Source organism: Felis catus, chromosome D3, assembly GCF_018350175.1.
Source record: "Felis catus isolate Fca126 chromosome D3, F.catus_Fca126_mat1.0, whole genome shotgun sequence".
Lineage (NCBI taxonomy): Eukaryota > Metazoa > Chordata > Mammalia > Carnivora > Felidae > Felis > Felis catus.
Window position 1 is genome coordinate 16,038,814 of NC_058379.1, and position 18,518 is coordinate 16,057,331.

An 18,518-nucleotide genomic window follows, 5' to 3' on the forward strand; every position below is an offset into this window, starting at 1 on the left:
ACAAAACATAAGAGACTCTTAAATATGGAGAACAGAGGGTTGTTGGAGGGATCGTGGCGGGGGGGGGGGGAGGGGGAGGATGGGCAAATGGGTAAGGGTCACTAAGGAATCTACTCCTGAAATCATTTTTTACTATATGCTAAACTTGGATGTAAGTGAAAAAATAAATTAAAAAAAAAAAAAAGGTACCTCTGTGTTGTTGTTTAGAGGTTTTTTTGAACTACATGTTCAAAAACATTCAGTAACTCAGGAAAAGCCCCTAGTTATAGGTTTGGTTTTTTTTAAAAAAAGATGCAAAGCTGCTTACATAGTAAGAATCTAAATTTGTAAAAACATATGTATGCATAAACATATTATGCAAAGGAAAAGCCACAAATAAATTCACCAATAGAACAGTGGTTCTATTGCCAGTCATTTTCTCCTTTACTTTTCTATGGTTTCTAGATCTGCCACAATGACCTCAAATGGTTATTTTTATAATCACAAAATAACAAAGAGTTATACAGAATACATATTTTAGATTACTGCTTTGAGTGTGTGTGTGTGTGTGTGTGTGTGTGTGTGTGTGTGTGACAGAGAGAGAGAGAGAGAGAGAGAGAGACAGAGAAAGCGCACATGTGAGAGCCTGGGTATATACATGAAATCTCTTTGATCGTCACTTTTGTTATCTGTAACATTGGGGCATCTATTCAAAATCTGTTTCAAGACTTAGATAAATCTCCAGAACACTGGTACCTCACTCTGTGAACATTAATATGGCGTGCTAAATGGACAGGACATGTGTATTTCCAGTGTGAAATACTGTGTGCCAGTGTGGCCGTCAGAGCCTATCGTGTCCCTGGACTCGGAGCACAGAAAGGCCCGGCTGCCTGTTACCGCAACAATGGAAGGAGCATTCGTTCTTGTCACTGAGCACTTTCCGATGCTTGACATTAAATCCAGCAATCAATCCACAACTTAAATCCAGAAACCAGTTGCCAGAAAACAAGAGCTGTGTGCCCAGATCAAAATCTGGACCTCAGGGGGCCCAGACAGGCAGATGTTAAAGAAGTCACTGGCCGACTGTGACACCCCAGTCCCCGCCACACCTCCCAAGCTATCGCCAACCAAGGATGTCCAATGGTGGACCATAACCCCAAGGCTTTACAGGACTGAGTGAATTTATGTTTGTGAAATATGTGGACCACGGACTGCACCTGGATTTGTGTCGAGCACACCTTCTAAAAGATGGAGATGAAATCTTTCTCCTAAAAGGAAAGGGATGGGCGCTGACCTTGTCAGAGAGGCTCTCGGCTTTCAGCTTCTGCTCTTTGAGGGCCTGCTGCAGAGCGAGAATCTCAGCCTTGTGCTCCTTCACCGCCAGCTCCACCACCTGGCGGGACTCAGTGATCCGCTGATCGGCCCTCGCCCTGCCGGAAAAGCACAGGCCTGTTTCAGAAGCCCCACCATCACTAAGCTCCACCATCACCATCTAGAAAAAGGAAGGGGGCCATCTCTAATCCCAATAAGCAACCGAACAGGCTGCAGGCTGGATAGATGCCTAATCCCGATTCCAAGTTCCAAATTCTGTCTTGCTTTCTCACTGCTTACAGAGCGAAGATTTGACCCATTTTAGGTCTTGGGTAAAAATACTCTTAATAGGTAAAGTTCCTGTTAGTACTCACTTGGAGGCTGAAGGGGAAATTTTTCCAAAAGCAACTGGACTGACAGGATAGCAAGACTGGCACAGCCTCCCATGGGACTGGAAATGAAATGAGGTCCCACCGAAGGACCAGGGTGCAGAGGACCACGGGAGACCCAATGGAGCAAACATTTCCTCTCCTTAAAGCATATGCAGTAAATTAATTGTTTTGGGTGCTTATTAGGGAAACTCAAATATGATTAGTATATCTGTAAATAAGGTTAGAGAATAGAAAAACTAGAAGAAAACTAGAAAAATTGCTGCCTTTCCCTATTTTAGGTCTTGTGTTTTGCTACTTCCATATCTGGGCTTCTACAGTCTCCTCCACTGGCCAGCACTCTCCTCCCCTCCCCTGCAAACCCAAATCTTACTCAGCCTTCAAGGATTAAACTCAAAAGGCCATGTCCTCCATAAAACCTTGCTCAATTACTCCTGTTGCAAGGAAGTTCTCCTTGCTCTGTATTCCAGAGCATAAGCACACTGCTCTCCTGGAACGCCCTGCTCTCTATTTTGAGGTGGTAAATATCTGAATGCATAATTCATCTTCTCTGCGAAACTTGCCTCTTGAAGACAAGAATTAAGAATTCTCTTCACTCATCTCTGTATCCCATGTAACATCAAAATGGGGAAGGGGGGGGGAGGAAAAGCCAAGATCTTTCACAAGTGCCCCCGAAAGTATACATGAAATGTCTTTCTGAGCCCAGCCTGTAATTATACCTTCCATGAGTAGTTGTGTGTTTCCTGATGCTGAAGCCAGCTCCCGACCCTCAAAATTATCTCTGAGGGACTCTAGAAACAGCTCCGATAAGAGCTTCACTTGAAGGTAAGAGCGGGGGCGGGGGGGGGGGGTGGTGTCTGCATGAAAGCAACCAGAATGTACCATGAGGACTCAGGGTAAACAAGAATAGGAGGTCTTAAACCAGCAGCCCCTCACAGCAGCAAATACCCTGAGAGGAAGGATGTCGAAAAACTTGAGTATTTCTACCAGTGCCTCTTGAAACTTAAGGGTCTCATCTTTTGCCTCTAATCTTTTCTGGTTTGACTGACTTGGCATAGATTAAACATCCAACACATTTGGTTGAATCTAGTACGGTCCAGTAAATGTGGGAAAATACCAAAATGAGTCTGATGGAGTCCAACTAAATGAGTGACATTTCCATGCCTACTGTATCTTGCTTAAGGAGTTCAGAGGGTCCCAGGAAAGTCAGTTTCAGAGGAAGGTGACACTAGTGAAGGACGGACACAATTCCGTTGTGCAGACATGACATCATGGGGCTAACTCTAGCCAGCACACTGTGCCTCTGTGCACGCTGGAAAATGGGACCTATTCCTCAAGACCATGTATTTCTATCTGTTGGTAAACTGTCATAATATGCCCATTTTGTTAGACCAAAACACTTTCCTGCCAAGAGCTGTAACACTGTCATAAGCAATCTTCACATCTACAATGTCTTCAGTGTGGATGGCACCCCCTAGGGCTAGGAAGTATATGACCTGCAGGATCACAGCCCCAGCAGAAAGGGGATTCTATGCCAGGGGACTATGGAAGCGAAAGTGGCAGAGAAAAGATACTGTTTGAACTTATTATTATTATTATTATTATTATTATTATTATTATTATTATTATTTATTATTATATTTCCTGCCAAAAAACAAAAAAAAAATTATTCTTGTAGGGGCACCTGGGTGGCTCAGTCTGTGGGGCATCCAACTTCAGCTCAGATCATGACCTTGTGGACTGTAGGTTGGAGCCCCGCTTCGGGCTCTGTGCTGACAGCTCAGAGCCTGGAGCCTGCTTCAGATTCTGTGTCTCCCTCTCTCTCTGCCCCTCCCCTGCTCACATTTAGTCTCTCTCTTTCTCAAAAATAAGTAAATATTAAAAAAAAGGTTTAACTATTCTTGTAGAGAAGCTGTTCGCAGCCAAGGGTGATTTTGCCCCTCGGGACACACTGGACAATGGAGACGTTTTAGGTGTCACAATTTGAGGAAGGGGTTGCTACTGGCACGTGGTGGGTAAAACCAGGGATGAGGCTCCCATTCGACAACATGCAGGACGGCCCCCACAACAAAAGATTATCTGGGCCAAACGGTCAATGGTGCCAAGACTGAGTAACCCTAGTATAGATGGGTGACTAGCTTTACACATGAGCGGGATTAAAATGGTCATAGTCTTGCCACGTGGTCACAATGATAACAAACCTGAGGAAGAAGTTTCTGCAAAGAGAGGACTGAGATATTTGCCCTGCTCTGACTTGTAGGCCTCTACACAGAGTAAAAGGACACCAGCTACTAGTTACTACCCCAGAATCCAAGTGACACTGACCATACTTACCACTAGGATGACCCACCCACCCTGGGTTGTCCAAGGGTCTCCCAGCTTTAACACAGAAAGTCTTGTATCCTAGAAACTTCGCTCGGTCCTGAGCAAGCTGGGACCGGTGGGCACCCTGTTCGCAATGCTCAGGTGGTCCTGGTGAAGCTGCCGGTCACTGGCTGTCTACAAACAGGAAGTCCCACCTGCTCTGCTTCTCGGTGTCCAGCATCCTCTGTAACTCTCGAACCCGACACTCAAACTGGGACTTCTCGTCACCAAGGACACTCCTCCACGCCTCCCACTGACGCTCTTTTTCCAGCAGTTCGTCGTTTAGGGCCTCCAGGTCCATGACCTGTTCTTCCAGCATCGTGCAAGTGGTCTTCAGAGCCTCCATCGTCTGCAAATCAGTACCACTCAGTTGTGCCTTGTATCAAATGAGGATTTCCTGGATGTTACTTTTGTTGGATCAGTGTCAGAAAAAGCACAAGTTTCTAACTATAGTCTGAAAATACAGTTTATCTTTTTCTTCTACAAACCAAGGGGACAAGAATGGATAAAGGGCCATTTCTGCCACCATGTTAACGGCAGAACCCAAAGCAAGCCAGAGGGAAGAGACCACACTTCAAGTGGTCCAGGGCACCTGGGAGGCTTCAGGTCATGATCCCAGTGGGGTCGTGGGAATCGAGTCCCATGTCGGGCTCTGCACTGAGCATGGAGCCTACTTAAGATTCTCTTTCTCTTTCTCTTTCTCTCTCTCTCTCTCTCTCTCTCTCTCTCCCTGTTTCTCCGCCCCCCTCCCCCCCTCTAAAAAATCTTTAAAAAATAAAAGTCATGTGGCTCACACTGGTGTCCCAAAACATTTTATTTTGCTTTTACTTTTTTTTAAATCAAAATTAAGAACAACCCACTTTTAAAAGCCACATTTCCAAACCCCCCAAGCCCTCAAAACATAGACATGACTATGAAAAAGAGCCCTCATCTAATGGACAAGGCTCAGTCTTAGATCCGTTGGGAGAGGTGTACCAGGTGCCTGCTCTAAATTCTAAAGGGATCGGGGTGCCTGGGTGACTCAGTCAGTTAATCGGCCGACGTCAGCTCAGGTCATGATCTCACGGTTCGTGAGTTCAAGCCCTGCGTTGTGCTCTGTGCTGACAGCTCAGAGCCCGGAGCCTGCTTTGGATTCTGTGTCTCCCTCTCTCTGCGCCCCTCCCCTGCTCGCGCTCTGTCTCTCAAAACTGAATAAAAGTTAAAAAAAATAAACAAAATGTAAAGGGATCAAAGGGTGTCAGGGATCTCTGACACTATTTACTGTCCTCACTTGCTTCTGGCTGGTGAGCTGCATCTCTCTCTCCGTAATCTCGCGGCGGAGATGGTCCACTTCGCTTCGTAGCTGTACTATCTCATCGTTGGCACCAGAAGCCTCGTCGAGTTGTTTGGACAAGTAGAAATTTTGGTTGTTGAGCTCAGCGTTGTCCTCGGTCAGCTGGTTTAGCTGCTCCTCCAGGTCTGTGATTACCTAAAAGAGGAGAGGAATCCAGTTCTGCGTCAAGCAAGTGGATTTAAAATGAGAAGCTGCTTCTAGAGCCAATGACTTTAGAGCCTACGTGACACTGGCAGTCCACGGGCCACTCCTGTTTGCTTCTCCAGCCCCGGCAGCCAAGGCCACGCCCACCCACTTAGCACTGACACACACGTGCCGTGGGGGAAAACAAAAAGTCTCTGATTCTTTCTAACTCAGGATCCATCTGGAAGATGTGGCTAAAGTGAATCAAGCAAGAGTGACTGCCGTATGGAAGGGGCTAAACTTTAAATGAGATCAGGTTCACGGACAATAATACGATGTGGAACATGTGAGCCGAGGAAAGGCATCTAACAGACTGGTATCACAGTCAGCTAATTAAACTATAATGGCCCCGGCACCATCCACAGGACACTGGAACCGGAGATAGTCTGAGAAAGCAAAATAAGTTCTTATCAAGGAGGACTGACCCCGGAGGACACCAAGAGTTATTTTAATATCTCAGCAATAAATTTAATTTCATGCAACAAAAGAAAAAAAATTTAAGGGAAGCTCAGAATAATCCTGAAAATAGTGTACTGTGGCATCACTTGAATGGTTTTTATTATACAGTTAGCTATCAGAAAATGGGAAGGCATGTATATGAAATTGTCCTTTTATTGAGAGATTTAATCTGGCTTTGCTAAGTTATTTCCCTGCTCGATGGCAGAATGACTTCGAGTTCAGTGCATTCAGCGTTTCCTATTCTCTTTGCTGAGGTTCAGTATCAGCACTTGCAGAGCTTTTATATCCAATACTTTCAAAGTTTAAGGGCAATTTTCTAATAATGGTTGGGATGAGGCACAGAGGCAGTAAATTAAATTTTACGTAACAAAAAGAAGTAAATTAAAAGGAAATGCCTTGAAGCCTACGGTTTATTAATTGTTTCCAATTTTCAAACCTAGAGTAGACTTAGTTTATGAAATGTTGCCACTGTTTCCATGACTAATTCCCTATTTTAACCCCCTTTGATTATCAATTTAAAAAAATCTTCCCAGGCACATAGAATTAAAGAACATCAATTAAGCACATTTGTTCGATGCGGCTCAGAAAACAGAGCTTTTCATTTTGTTAACCGAGCTGATAAGCTTTTAATGTAGTAAGTGGTCTAGTAATTTGTATTTTAATGTCAAAAGCCCTGTTAATTCCTACTGTACTGGTTTGAGGTGCGCTGTCAGCTACAAGATGGGGAATAGAGGTTATCTGTTTGGATCCTTAGCTACAGCTCCTTCTTTATCGGGGGAAGAAAATAGGAAAACACTACAAGTTTGTCATCCCTAGTAGGCAGTCATGCCTCAAAAGGATCCCTGGATCACCCTTTTGGTGACATGGTTAAATCTCCTAAAACCAGAAACAATGAATAAACAATGCCCAATAGTTCCACTGGCCTCCGTCTTACATGTAGTAAAACCCATTTCTTAAGACAGTTTTCATCCTAGTCTGCAAATATCTCCATTTAACTACTGTGCTGCCTTCTTATTTCCCTCCCCTCCCCAAAAAACGGAGGTAAGCCGACCTAAAACTATACTATCAAATGGAGCCTGGAACCACAAATACAGCCATTTTGAACTTTGCGGGAGGGTTAGTGTCTCCATCCATGATACAGAGGTCAATACCATATTTACTACCTCCCCTGTTTCTATTTTTTTTAATGTTTATTTTTGAGACAGAGAGAGACAGAGCATGAATGGGGGAGGGGCAGAGGGAGAGGGAGACAGAGAATCCAAAGCAGGCTCCAGGCTCTGAGCTGGCAGCACGGAGCCCGATGTGGGACTTGAACTCATAAACCGTGAGATCATGACCTGAGCCAAAGACGGGCGCTTAACCGACTGAGCCACACAAGCACCCCCAATGTTCTGGATTTCTGGCACACTATTCTACCTTACTGTGGCCTACAAAATTCAGGGGATAAAAAGTAATGCCCAAGACAGTGCTTCATTTTAATGATTACAGTGGTGCCTCTTGCAGAGCATAGAGACCCCAGAAAATCTGTCGACACAAGAATATATACGTTGCCCAAATAACTTAACTTGCCACTTGAGAACATACCTAAGCCTTTGGATTCCCACTCCCTTTCTCTGACTTATGGAAAAAACTGCGATTTATTATTAGCCCGTTTCTGCTACCTCTTCTTTCAAAATAGGTTACAAAGTGCTTAAGAAGAAATCTTTGAAAAGCTCAATGAAGGGCCAAGATTATTACTCTCACTTCAGTGGAGACTGCCCATTGGACTAAGAGGCACTCTTCTATTTCCCTATTGTCATCCAGTTTTCAAGGGGCCTCACAACTCTGATTTCTACTTACAGTTTGTGATTGTTGGTTCTATATTTTACTGTCTCTATTTTGCCTGTTCGTCAAGCTTTTAATGTTATGGAGTGTTATGTGTTTGTGCGAAGCACCCAAACACTCATTTTAGCTCACTCAGACTTTTTATATATTCTTTCCGCCTAAGTCACATGTTTAGCTTGAGACTCTATTTTGAGTTCCTGGAATTGTGGCATTAAGTGATAGTATTAGGGGCGCCTGGGTGGCTCAGTCAGTTAAGCATCCGACTTCGGCTCAGGTCACGATCTCAAGGTTCGTGGGTTCGAGCCCCGTGTTGGGCTCTGCACTGACAGTGCAGAGCCTGCTTGGGATGCTCTCTCTCCCCCTCTCTCTCCCTCTCCCACTGATGCACTCTCTTTGTCTCTCTCAAAATAAATACTTAAAAAAACAATTAAAAAGTATTGTAATAGGCAATCTATGATTCTGAACCAGGTAATGTGCAATGAGAATTCTTAGGTCTACTATGTGTCCCCGGGTGTATTCTCTCCACACCAAGGGCAACATTATCTGTTTACTATAGTATGAGTCTGTTAACCTTCCAACCCCATGGATACAGGATGAAAAAGAGAAACTGAAGGTTGACTCCACCTTAGCAGTAAGATGAGGGAGACAGCTTCCTCACGCAGGAGCCAGCAGGGCTTTCTTACATGCCTTTTTTTTGCAAATAAGAGATCACGGTACAGTTCTAAGAGAAACCAAGGGTATAAAAAATGATCTACTCTCAGTGTCCAAAAAAGAAGACAGAGAGTGGGAGAGAGATATCTCTACGTGGGGTTATCTGTTGCTTTTCAAGCAAATCTCACAGTTCTGAACAAGAACTGTTTACTTCTCACACCTAACGCAAAGACCAGCAGGGAGACCATTAATGTTCAACAGCGTGTCAGGGGTGAAGAAACCAGTCAGATAGTGAGCATCAGTCTAAACAGACACGGGGCTAAAGCCCTCCTGGGATGTCTGGTTCTTTCTTGAAGGCAGCTATTTGCATATTATTTATTTTTAATCTTATAGCTGACAGATTGATTCATAATTAAAACTGTGTCATATGTTTGCCCACCAACTCCCCTCCAAAACAGACTTAGGTAGGGATTTAGGTGCCAGATTGGATCAAATCCTTTTTAAAAATCTCTTCAAAATACAGAAATGGTCTGAGCTGGAAAATCTTACTGTTCATGAGCTTTTTAGAAGATGCTAACTGGGAGCTCCTATCAGTTCAGTTATTATAGGAGTTCCCATTCAGTGACAAAGATGCCATTTCCTCACAGAGGCAACCTGAGACAGCGCCAGTAAGAAAAGAACATCTATCGTGCCCTTCAGAAGTGTCTTTAAAGCAGCTGTTGAACCTGAAAAAGTAGAACAGAGATCCACTATTGCTACCAAGTGTTGTCCTAAAACGGTGGTTTTCAAACTTTTTATAGGGGCACAACGTTTCCTGAGCAAAAGATGGTATCGTAAATACAATATAATAAAATAATAATAGTAACCAATACTGTTTAGCATTTTCTACGGACCAGGACCTGTGTTAGCACCGGGATGCATCATCTAATTCCTGCAGGACCCCCATGAGGTAGGCATTAGCGCCAAATTTCTGATTCGGTGACTTGGTGTTTCCTAAGTTCTACTGTTTCTGAAATGTGAACATATGTTGGAACTAAGCAGCTGTCTCTGTCCTTGCCAAGCACCCAAAGAGCAGTTATTAAATGACTTGTGCATCTTATCACTGACAGTATATTGGAATGGAGAATACACAATGTCAGCACCATCTCACAGGTAAAGACATGGAGGCCTGGGAGTTTAACATCATATAGGTTACAAAGAGGCCAATTTAGAATATGAACCCGGTCTGCCCGACACCAGACCGCATGGTTTGGATCACTAAACAACCCAGCTTCTCTAGCCTAAGTGTGGGTGGGGGTCACTCTTTTGGGTTCCCCCTCCCACTGGGAGAGAACCCAAAGGCTCCTCCACAGAATGACGGAAGTAAGTAAATCAAGGATTAGAAGTCACTGCTCCAGAAAAAAGCAAACGTGAATAAGACAATATAAAAGCTATGTAAGTTGAGAAAGTAACAAAATTCAGGGTGCCTGAGTAGCTCAGTCGGTTGAGCCTCCAGCTTCAGTTCAGGTCATGATCTCACTCAGCTCATGATCTCACAGTTCATAGGTTTGAGCCCCGGATAGGGTTCTCTGCTGTCAGCACAGAGCCTACTTTGGATCCTCTGTCTTCCTCTCTCTCTGCCCTTCCCATGTTCATGTGTGCTCGCTCTCTCTCTCTCAAGATAGATAAACATTAAAAAAAAAAAAAAAGAAAGAAAGTAGCCAAATTCATTCTACATATTGGCATATTCTAGTAAAAAACAAACCTCTAACTTTAAAAATCTAGGAGAGGGAGGCTTACCAAAGGGCACATGGAAACATTGGAGGGTAATGGATACGCTCATTAATTTGATTGTTTCGCTGGTTTCACAGTTGTGTACATATCTCAAAACTCTTGAGGTTACTGTGCTCCTATTATACCTCAATAAAGCTATAAAAATGTTTTTAAAAAAAGCTTTGTGAAGATGTGGCATCCATGTGCATGTGTGCATGTGCGCGTGCGCACACGCGTGCGCGCACACACACACACACACACACACACACACACACACACACTGGAATATCACTCAGCCATGTATAAAGAATGAGATTATGCTATTTTGTGACAACACAGATGGAGCTAGAGGGGATCATGTTAAGTGAAATAAGTCAGACAGAGATAGACACGTACCACATGATTTCACTTACATGAGGAATCTAAAAAACAAGACAAACAAACAAAAAGCAGAAGCAGACCCGTAAGTACAGAGAACTGATGGTTGCCAGAAGGGAGGGTGGTGGAGGGACGGGTAAAATTGGTGAAGGAGAGTGGGAGATACAGACTTCCAGTTATGGAATGAATAAGTCATGGGGATGAAAAGTACAGCCTAGGGAATATAGTTGGTATTATAATAGTGTTGTACGGTGACAGATGGTAACTATACTTGTGGTGAGCTGAGCATAATATATAGAGTTGTTGAATCACTATGCTATAGAGCAAAAACTAATGTAATATTGTGTGTCAACTATACTTCAATTAAAAAAAAAACTGCTATGCCAAAAGACTAAAAAAAGAGAAAACTCCAGATGAAGGATTAACGATGTACACATTTAAAACCTATCCAAGCTTATTTTAGGAAAAAATAGTAATATAAAAAAAAATCACGGTCATAAAATGATCTATGTTTTATTCAGTGATCATTTACGAGCATGTATGTAATAAAAGCAAATAACCCTTGCATAAAATAAGAAACTGAGACGGTGAGAAACTTAAAAAAAGTGGCGGCACGAGAGTGCAGGAACAGAACGCATCCACTCCTCAAGGAAGGGAGGCAGAATGGAGGAAGTCGGGGCTGCTTTTCAGGCAGGCCCACCCCCGACGCAGCCATCGGCATCGGGAGACACAGACCAAAAATCTATCTGCCGGGTACCTGCTAGAGTCAAACAGAGGCGCATCTCATGACCCACTAGCTGCTCTGCTCTTGGGTATATGCTCATCAGAACAGGTGCCGACAGCCTCCAAGGGACTTAGCTGTGTTCCTAACGGCAGTAACCCAAATGACCATCAGCAGGAGAATGGATAAACAAACTTCAGTTCTACGCGTCCACTGGCAACGCCACACCATACTAACGAAAGAGAACAAACTCCTGATGGATGCAACAACAGGGATGAACCCCACAGATAACTTAAGACAAAAAAACTAAACCCAAAAGAACACATCCTCTGTGATTCCCTTTGTCTGAAGTTTAAGAACTGGCCAAAGTGATCTCTGGTATCAGAGGACAGAACCGAGGTCACCCTTTGGGGCAAAGGATGATGATAAGAAGAGGGCATGAGGGAGCCTTCTGGGGGTTGAAAATGTTCTGGATCTTGATGCATGTTGTGGTTACATGTTGTCCATATGTGTAAAAATTTCATTGAACTGCACTGTAAGATTAGTGTACTTCATGCACTTTACAGTATGTCTTTTATTTTTTAAACATATTAAATATATATATATTTATTTATGTATGTATGTAAGTATGTATGTTTGGGAGAGTACAGCAGGGGAGGGGCAGAAAGAGGGGGACAGAGGATCCAAATCGGGCTCTGTGCCGACAGGCTGACAGCAGTGAGCTCAATGTGGGGGCTTGAACTCACAAACCATGAGGTCGTGACCTAAGCCAAAGTCAGATGCTCAACTGACCAAGCTACCCAGGTGCCCTTACAGTGTGTATTTTGTAACTAAATGAAGGGGGGAAACCATACACTGACCAGACTTAGCATCCTATTTATAGCAGATAAAGAGGAAAGAAAAAGTCCATTACAAGGCAATAAAATATGAAAAGAAAGAAAGAAAGAAAGAAAGAAAGAAAGAAAGAAAGAAAGAAAGAAAGAAAGAAAGAAAGAAAGAAAGAAAATAAATAGGTATGTGGGGGGTGGGGTTGGTTTCCAGAAATTCACAGATGTGAATACTACAAATGGAGACAAGTTCACTGAGAACTAAGAAGGTAATAAAGTGATGACAGTACCAAATAAAGGAAGTGGAACCTTGAATAAGGATAACATCTTATCTTCTGAAAGGGGCTTATTTCAGTCTTTTTTTATAATCGAAAACAGACCTAGCTTCTGCTGACCCTACCCCATCACATAATCTAAGCATGATACTTATCTGCTCGTAGAATTTACTTCTCTCCATATACATGGTATCTCCCAAAAAGCCCTAGATCTTTATTTTGCCTATTGGGAACTTAAAATTTCTAGGTCCACAGGACGTGCTGGTCTTCCCTCTCCATAGCTGCAGCAGGCTGCAGGAGCCATTGCAGATGCTACCTGCCTCCAGCGTCTGGACAGGGTCTGGCTGGGACCAGCTTTGGAACCTTCTACATTGGGGTGGGAGGGGGAGCCGCCCTAGGACTTACAATGCAGCGACTGAAACCGATTAGTGGTTCTGCAGTGAGAATTATTTCCACCACTCCAACTATCCTTCCCCAAACATGAAGAACGGTTTTGAATTTTAAAAACTGGCAGGAACCCAAGAAACTGGAGTTATCTGGTGCTCAGAAACTCCCAGTCAGTTTGACCACATTAACTGCTTCAAGATGAAAGTTTGTAACAAACATCAGTCACGGATATTGTAAGAGATACCCCCTCTCTCTTGTCCGTTTTAGTCTCGTGTTATTTTAATCATCTTTAGTTTTAATACTCACAGTACAGCTGTTACGAAGGGCGTCAAATTTGCGCTGGATTTCATCTCTATGTGCCTAAAAGGTAAGAAGTCGATTATAAATTTTTCACAGCAGAGGGTACAATTCTACATGCTATGGGCCAAATGAAGAAAAGAGCAATTTACCGAGAAAGCCAAGAATGTTGTCGCAGCTGCCCAAACATCTGGTTTTCAAAGAACTAATTAATCAAGTCATGTCAAACATGAGAAGTTAAATTTACAGGAATATATGATGCTGGGTTAGTAACAACGACTATTTAGACCACACAGGCACACCCTGTATACATACACTTAATGTTTATATGAATGCCTAGGGGCTTTGGAAGAAAAGGAAAAAAAAAAAATGAAAGGATGAAGTTTTTACTCTCTTTCCTTTGTTTACTCCCCATTCTTAACCTTTCCCTCTTCCTTCCAGCTGACCCCTCGCTAGGCTACTCCCTGAGAGACACACACATGCATACACACACACACACACACACACACACACCAGCCAGGACAAGCTAGGGATTTTTCTTCTTGTTAATCAAAAGCTGCTGAGATTCACAAATCCCACATTGACCTTGAGGTAAATAGAAAGGCTTTCTCCAAGGCAGAGCTGCTCTCAAACAGCAGCATTTGTTCAGTTGACCTTCAAGGACTTGGTGAGCGTACATGCTATTCCATCCACTGTGGCACGACACAGTATATGTGGAGTTACCTTCTTTCAGTGGGGGAGGATGGAAAGTTAACAAGTGCATGATTACAAACAGTGACAAAGGCTCTGAAAGAAACAGGGTGCAGGAAAAAAGAATAAGGGGGATAGAAAGGAACTTACTTAGATGGGGTAGTCAAGGAGGGCTTCTCTGAAGAGGTGCCACTTTAACTGACTCCTGTAGGATAATGGGGAGCCAGCCAGGCAAAGGACAGGAAAAGACAGAGGGCACAAATCTTGAAGTGAGAAAATGTTTGGGGCATTTGATGAAAAAAAAAAGGCCTGAATGGCTTTTTCAAACTTCAAGCTGCGACCCAAGAGCGAGTATGACAAGTGTGTTGCTTTTCTGTTTTGGTTTATCCAATGAAATGGAATAAAAAAGAATAGACAACACTGGGATGTGCCCTTGGATAGTGAAGCACTGTCACAGAAAACTTCTGTTTCCAATACCATAATTCATTAAATTTAAGATGCTATCAACTGTAAGACATGGCAATTTTATGTACCATTAAGAAAAAAAAAAGGTGTTGTTGAATAAGCTATGACATGTTTACGTCCGTGTGACTAGAGAGTCATATATCAGCTATGACTAAGCTGCATCCTGATTTTACATACTTTGGAATCAACGAAAGAATATATATATGCTCCCTTGTATTAGATTGTAGGGTAAATGTATTCTCGGTGGGTAGGGGTCAAACAATTTTTGGCTAAAGCACAGCAAGAGAAGGAAAATGTGGCCCAAGATTATGGTAGAGAGGCAGGCAGGGACCAAGTCACTTGAAGGCCCAGAAAGGAGTTTGGGTTTCATTCAAAATACCATGAATCAGAAGCCAATGGAGATTTTAAAAAGTAGAGGGAAATGATCTGCTTGTCACTTTGTGGATGCTGTAGGAAGAACAGATAGAAATAGAAAGCAGCACAGAAACCAGAGGAGGCTGTTGCTGTCATTCAAGGAGGAGATGATGGTGGTCTGGAGTAGGATGGCGGCCAAGGCACAGAGAAGCGGATGGAAGTGAGTTCTCTTTTGGAAGCATAGGAAATAAGACTCGCTGCAGACATTGGAAAAGGAAGGGTCAAAGACACCCTGAAAGATCTTCGACTTGAGAGACAGGGTATCATTTGCTTAGCTATGAAACCTCAAAGAAGAATCTAATTTGGGACAAAGGTAAAAGTGGCCTTTCTCTTAAAAAAAATTAGTCTCCACCAGAAGGTCTATAAAAGAACTAAGTCAAAAATTTTAGAGGTGTGGGGCACCTGAGTGGCTCAGTCAGTTAAGCATCGGACTTCAGCTCCGGTCATGATCTCGCGTTCATGGGTTTGCCTTGTCAGGCTCTGTGCTGACAGCTCAGAGCCTGGAGCCTGCTTCGGATTCTGTGTCTCCCTCTCTCTCTGCCCTTCCCCAGCTTGCACTCTCTCTCTCTCTGTCTCTTTTAGAGCTTTGATGTATTCTCTAGTATGCCTACTTGCCATAAATTAATATTATAAATTTATAACAGCAGATAAACCATAAACCCACAGATGCAAAAAGTTCCAAGAACCCCAAGCACAAGAAACATGAAGAAAATTAAGCTACATCACCTCACTATCAAACTGCATAAAATCAGTAATAAAGAGAAAAAGCTTAAAGCCAGTCACAGCAAAACACAAGTTACATACAGAGAAACGGAAGTCAGATTTCTCACCAAAAAGTGGGTAAAAAAACGGGGAGGGAAAGGGGGCTAAAGCAAGTTAGAAGTCAGTAGAACATCTTTAAAGCACTGAAAGGAAAAACAAACAAACAAAAAACTCTTAAAATTTGTCAATCTAAATTATATACCCAGCAAAAATATCCTTCAAAAATGAAGGTGAAATTAAAGACTTCTTCAGATATAGAAAAGCTGAAGGAATTTGCCACCTTCACTGTAAGAAATGGTAAAGGAAGTCCTTCAGGCAAAAGGAAAATGAAAACCAGAAATATAAATCTACACAAAAGACTGAAGAGCGCTTGGAAAATGTTTTGTTTTTAGGTTGTACAGACTCACAGATTCATAAAAAGTTATCATTTGGAACCAACTCTCCAGGGATACCTGGGTGGCTCAGTTGGTTAAGCATCAGACTTGAGCTCAGGTCATGATCTCATGGTTCATGGGCTCAAGTCCCACATTGGGCTCTGTGCTGACAGCTCAGAGCCTGGAGCCTGCTTTGGATTCTGTGTCTCCCTCTCTCTCTGCCCCTCCTCCACTCACGCTCTGTCTCTCTGTGTCTCTCAAAAATGAATAAACGTTAAAAAAAAAAAAAAAGAATCAACTCTCCACATAATTAGCCCACATTTTTATGGAAAACTTATCAGACTATTTTTTTCCCCAAAAATCAATCTGCTTCAGGCCCAACAATCATACAAGAGAGTTACTGATTTAATGGGGCATGAATACCATTTATCCAAAGTGGGAACATGGTTCTACCACTGAAATCTCATCTGCTGTAAGCAGCAGCCTGGCCCCCAAAGACCATCCAACTCCCTCGAGTACACTTACTAATCATTAAGGACAAAAGGCATGGATTCTCCCTAGGAAGAATAAGGCCCTACGTTAACAAACCTAAGAGCATGAATGAGCAAATTTTTTTCTTTAAAGGACCAGGCAGTAAATATTTTTGGCTTTGAGAGCCATTCAGTCTCTCTCACAACTACTCAACTCTGATCTCATAGCAGAAAAACAGCCATACACAATGTGAAAACAAGTGGGTATTCCAATAAACCTTTATTTACATAAAAGAGGAAGCATACTGAATTTGGCCCATTGGCTGTTGCCTGCCAACCCCTGATTTAAATGACTATTTGGTGTGAAATCTCTCAAAGACAGAAACGGGAAGCTGACAGTAGAGTGAACTCCTTCAAAATGAACTTCTTCAAAGCCTAAGCAGTGACCATGAAAAAACTCACTGGCCTTGACTTAGGAAGAGAGGCCCTATTCAACTTTTTTATTAATAGATTTTCCAAATAACACTACTCCTTTAAAAACGTGTTTAACTTCCCCCAATGTAGTCTGATATTTCAATCACTAATACTGTTTCATTTCCATTAAAATCTACCATTATGAGGCCTCTGGATCATTCTGACATATCAAATGGCAATCCTCTTTGAGGATCATTATGACTTGATTTATTATTGACTGTGAAATATAAACACAAAATGTAGAACTGATCCTATTATGACTGCTGGAGATTCTATAAGCATTTAACAATTATTGAACTGATCTGAGCAAGAAAATGTCAAGAAACATGTTTTATGTTTCTTTGAAATAAGTTGTAAAGCAAACACACAACAAAAGTTCACACAATACTGTATATAAAGATAAGAAAATATGTAAGACAATCTTTAGATTCTCTCAATGAAATATTTGAGTGTTAATTGGATATCAGGTGCTACGGGGAATAGATATTTACACTCTTCAAAGGACCCTGAAGAGCTTTTGTTTATGTGGGTTATATTTATCTATATTTATCACTTAAGAAATTAAAGTGGAGATTTTTTTTCAAACACTTATTCTTTCTTTTAAAATAGCATTGCTTTTGCACCACCAATGCAAATGTTAACAAACTGAAAAATGCCAAATGACATCTTAGTATTATTATGAAAATAATATGAACTTGGGGAACCCCAAGGGATCCTCTGATCCCACTTTGAGAACTGCTGACCTAAGGGTTGGAGGGCAATCAGGAAGAATGCACAGGCTACAGCCTAAAAACTAGAGATGCACTCTTTTTTAGGAGTACTTAGGTCTTCACTGATTTAAAGAAAGTTACAAGAGGAAGAAAAAAAGAGAAGTTAATGCAGTCTTGATAAGAGAAAAATTCCATGCAGAACTGGAGAAAGGAAACTAGTGTTTAGATGTCTGACCATCTTCTGGGGCCCATGGTCAGGATTCTAGAACACTCAGGCTTCCACACATGCCCCCAATTCTGTATCTTGCTTATCATGCCAGTGGCTTGCTTAATTAAATACAAGGATTGATATTTATGTAAAACAAATGAGAGTATGCAGACTCATGGTTTTAACAAACCAAAGAGGATGACATTGGGATCCCATGATCACGCTATGCTGGATCACTCCTTTCATTAGCGCCTCTAGCTTTGGAGTCTTGATTATGCAGCATTAGTCATTTAACCAAATCAGTAAAAGAACGTGAGGACAGGGACACGAAGCGTGCGTCGTGGAGTCAATGCTGATGTACACGGGGCCTACACCACGCCTTTCCCTGCATCCACATTCAGAATGGCACATCACATCACGCATCTGTCTGCTCTAAAGTGTGCAAGAAACATGTCAAGGAACATCAAATTCTCTTCCTCAGATGAAGGGATGGGGTCTTAAATATCAAGTCGAGGTGGAAAATTCTCTCTTCCACCAAGAAGCATTGAAGCACCTTAAAAGCATGGCTTTTTGTTTAAATATGACTCTCCTGTCGGCCTCCACCTTGATTCATTCTCAGCTTTTGATGGCCAGTGAATCTCCAAGCAAACTCAATTGACAGGATGGCTAAAGTTGGAGTGGGTAGCAAGAAAACACGAAGGAGACCGACAGTCGCTTCCCAGTGGGCCCCAAAGCACTTCTGCAGTGGAGGGAGTCAACGGTACTGTGTTGCATCTAATCTGCTCCAGGGGCAGAAGCCAGAGTAACGGCTCCCTACCCTG

General features: G+C 42.5%; 1 protein-coding gene across 18 annotated transcripts in view; it reads right to left on the bottom strand.

Annotated features, from left to right (window-relative positions):
- CIT (citron rho-interacting serine/threonine kinase) overlaps positions 1 to 18,518 on the bottom strand; it is a 163,366-nt gene that overhangs the window by 36,721 nt on the left and 108,127 nt on the right. For 10 of the 18 annotated variants that reach the window (XM_019814616.2, XM_019814611.2, XM_023241475.2 and 7 more), the window contains 4 exons: positions 13,140 to 13,193; positions 5,314 to 5,511; positions 4,199 to 4,392; positions 1,274 to 1,409 (listed from right to left, as the gene is read on the bottom strand). In XM_019814616.2, the coding sequence (XP_019670175.1) occupies positions 1,274 to 1,409; positions 4,199 to 4,392; positions 5,314 to 5,511; positions 13,140 to 13,193 (582 nt within the window). Of the gene's footprint in view, positions 1 to 1,273; positions 1,410 to 4,198; positions 4,420 to 5,313; positions 5,512 to 13,139; positions 13,194 to 18,518 lie in introns of all 18 variants that reach the window. The other 8 variants (XM_019814610.2, XM_045042122.1, XM_045042119.1 and 5 more) reach the window with 1 other exon arrangement.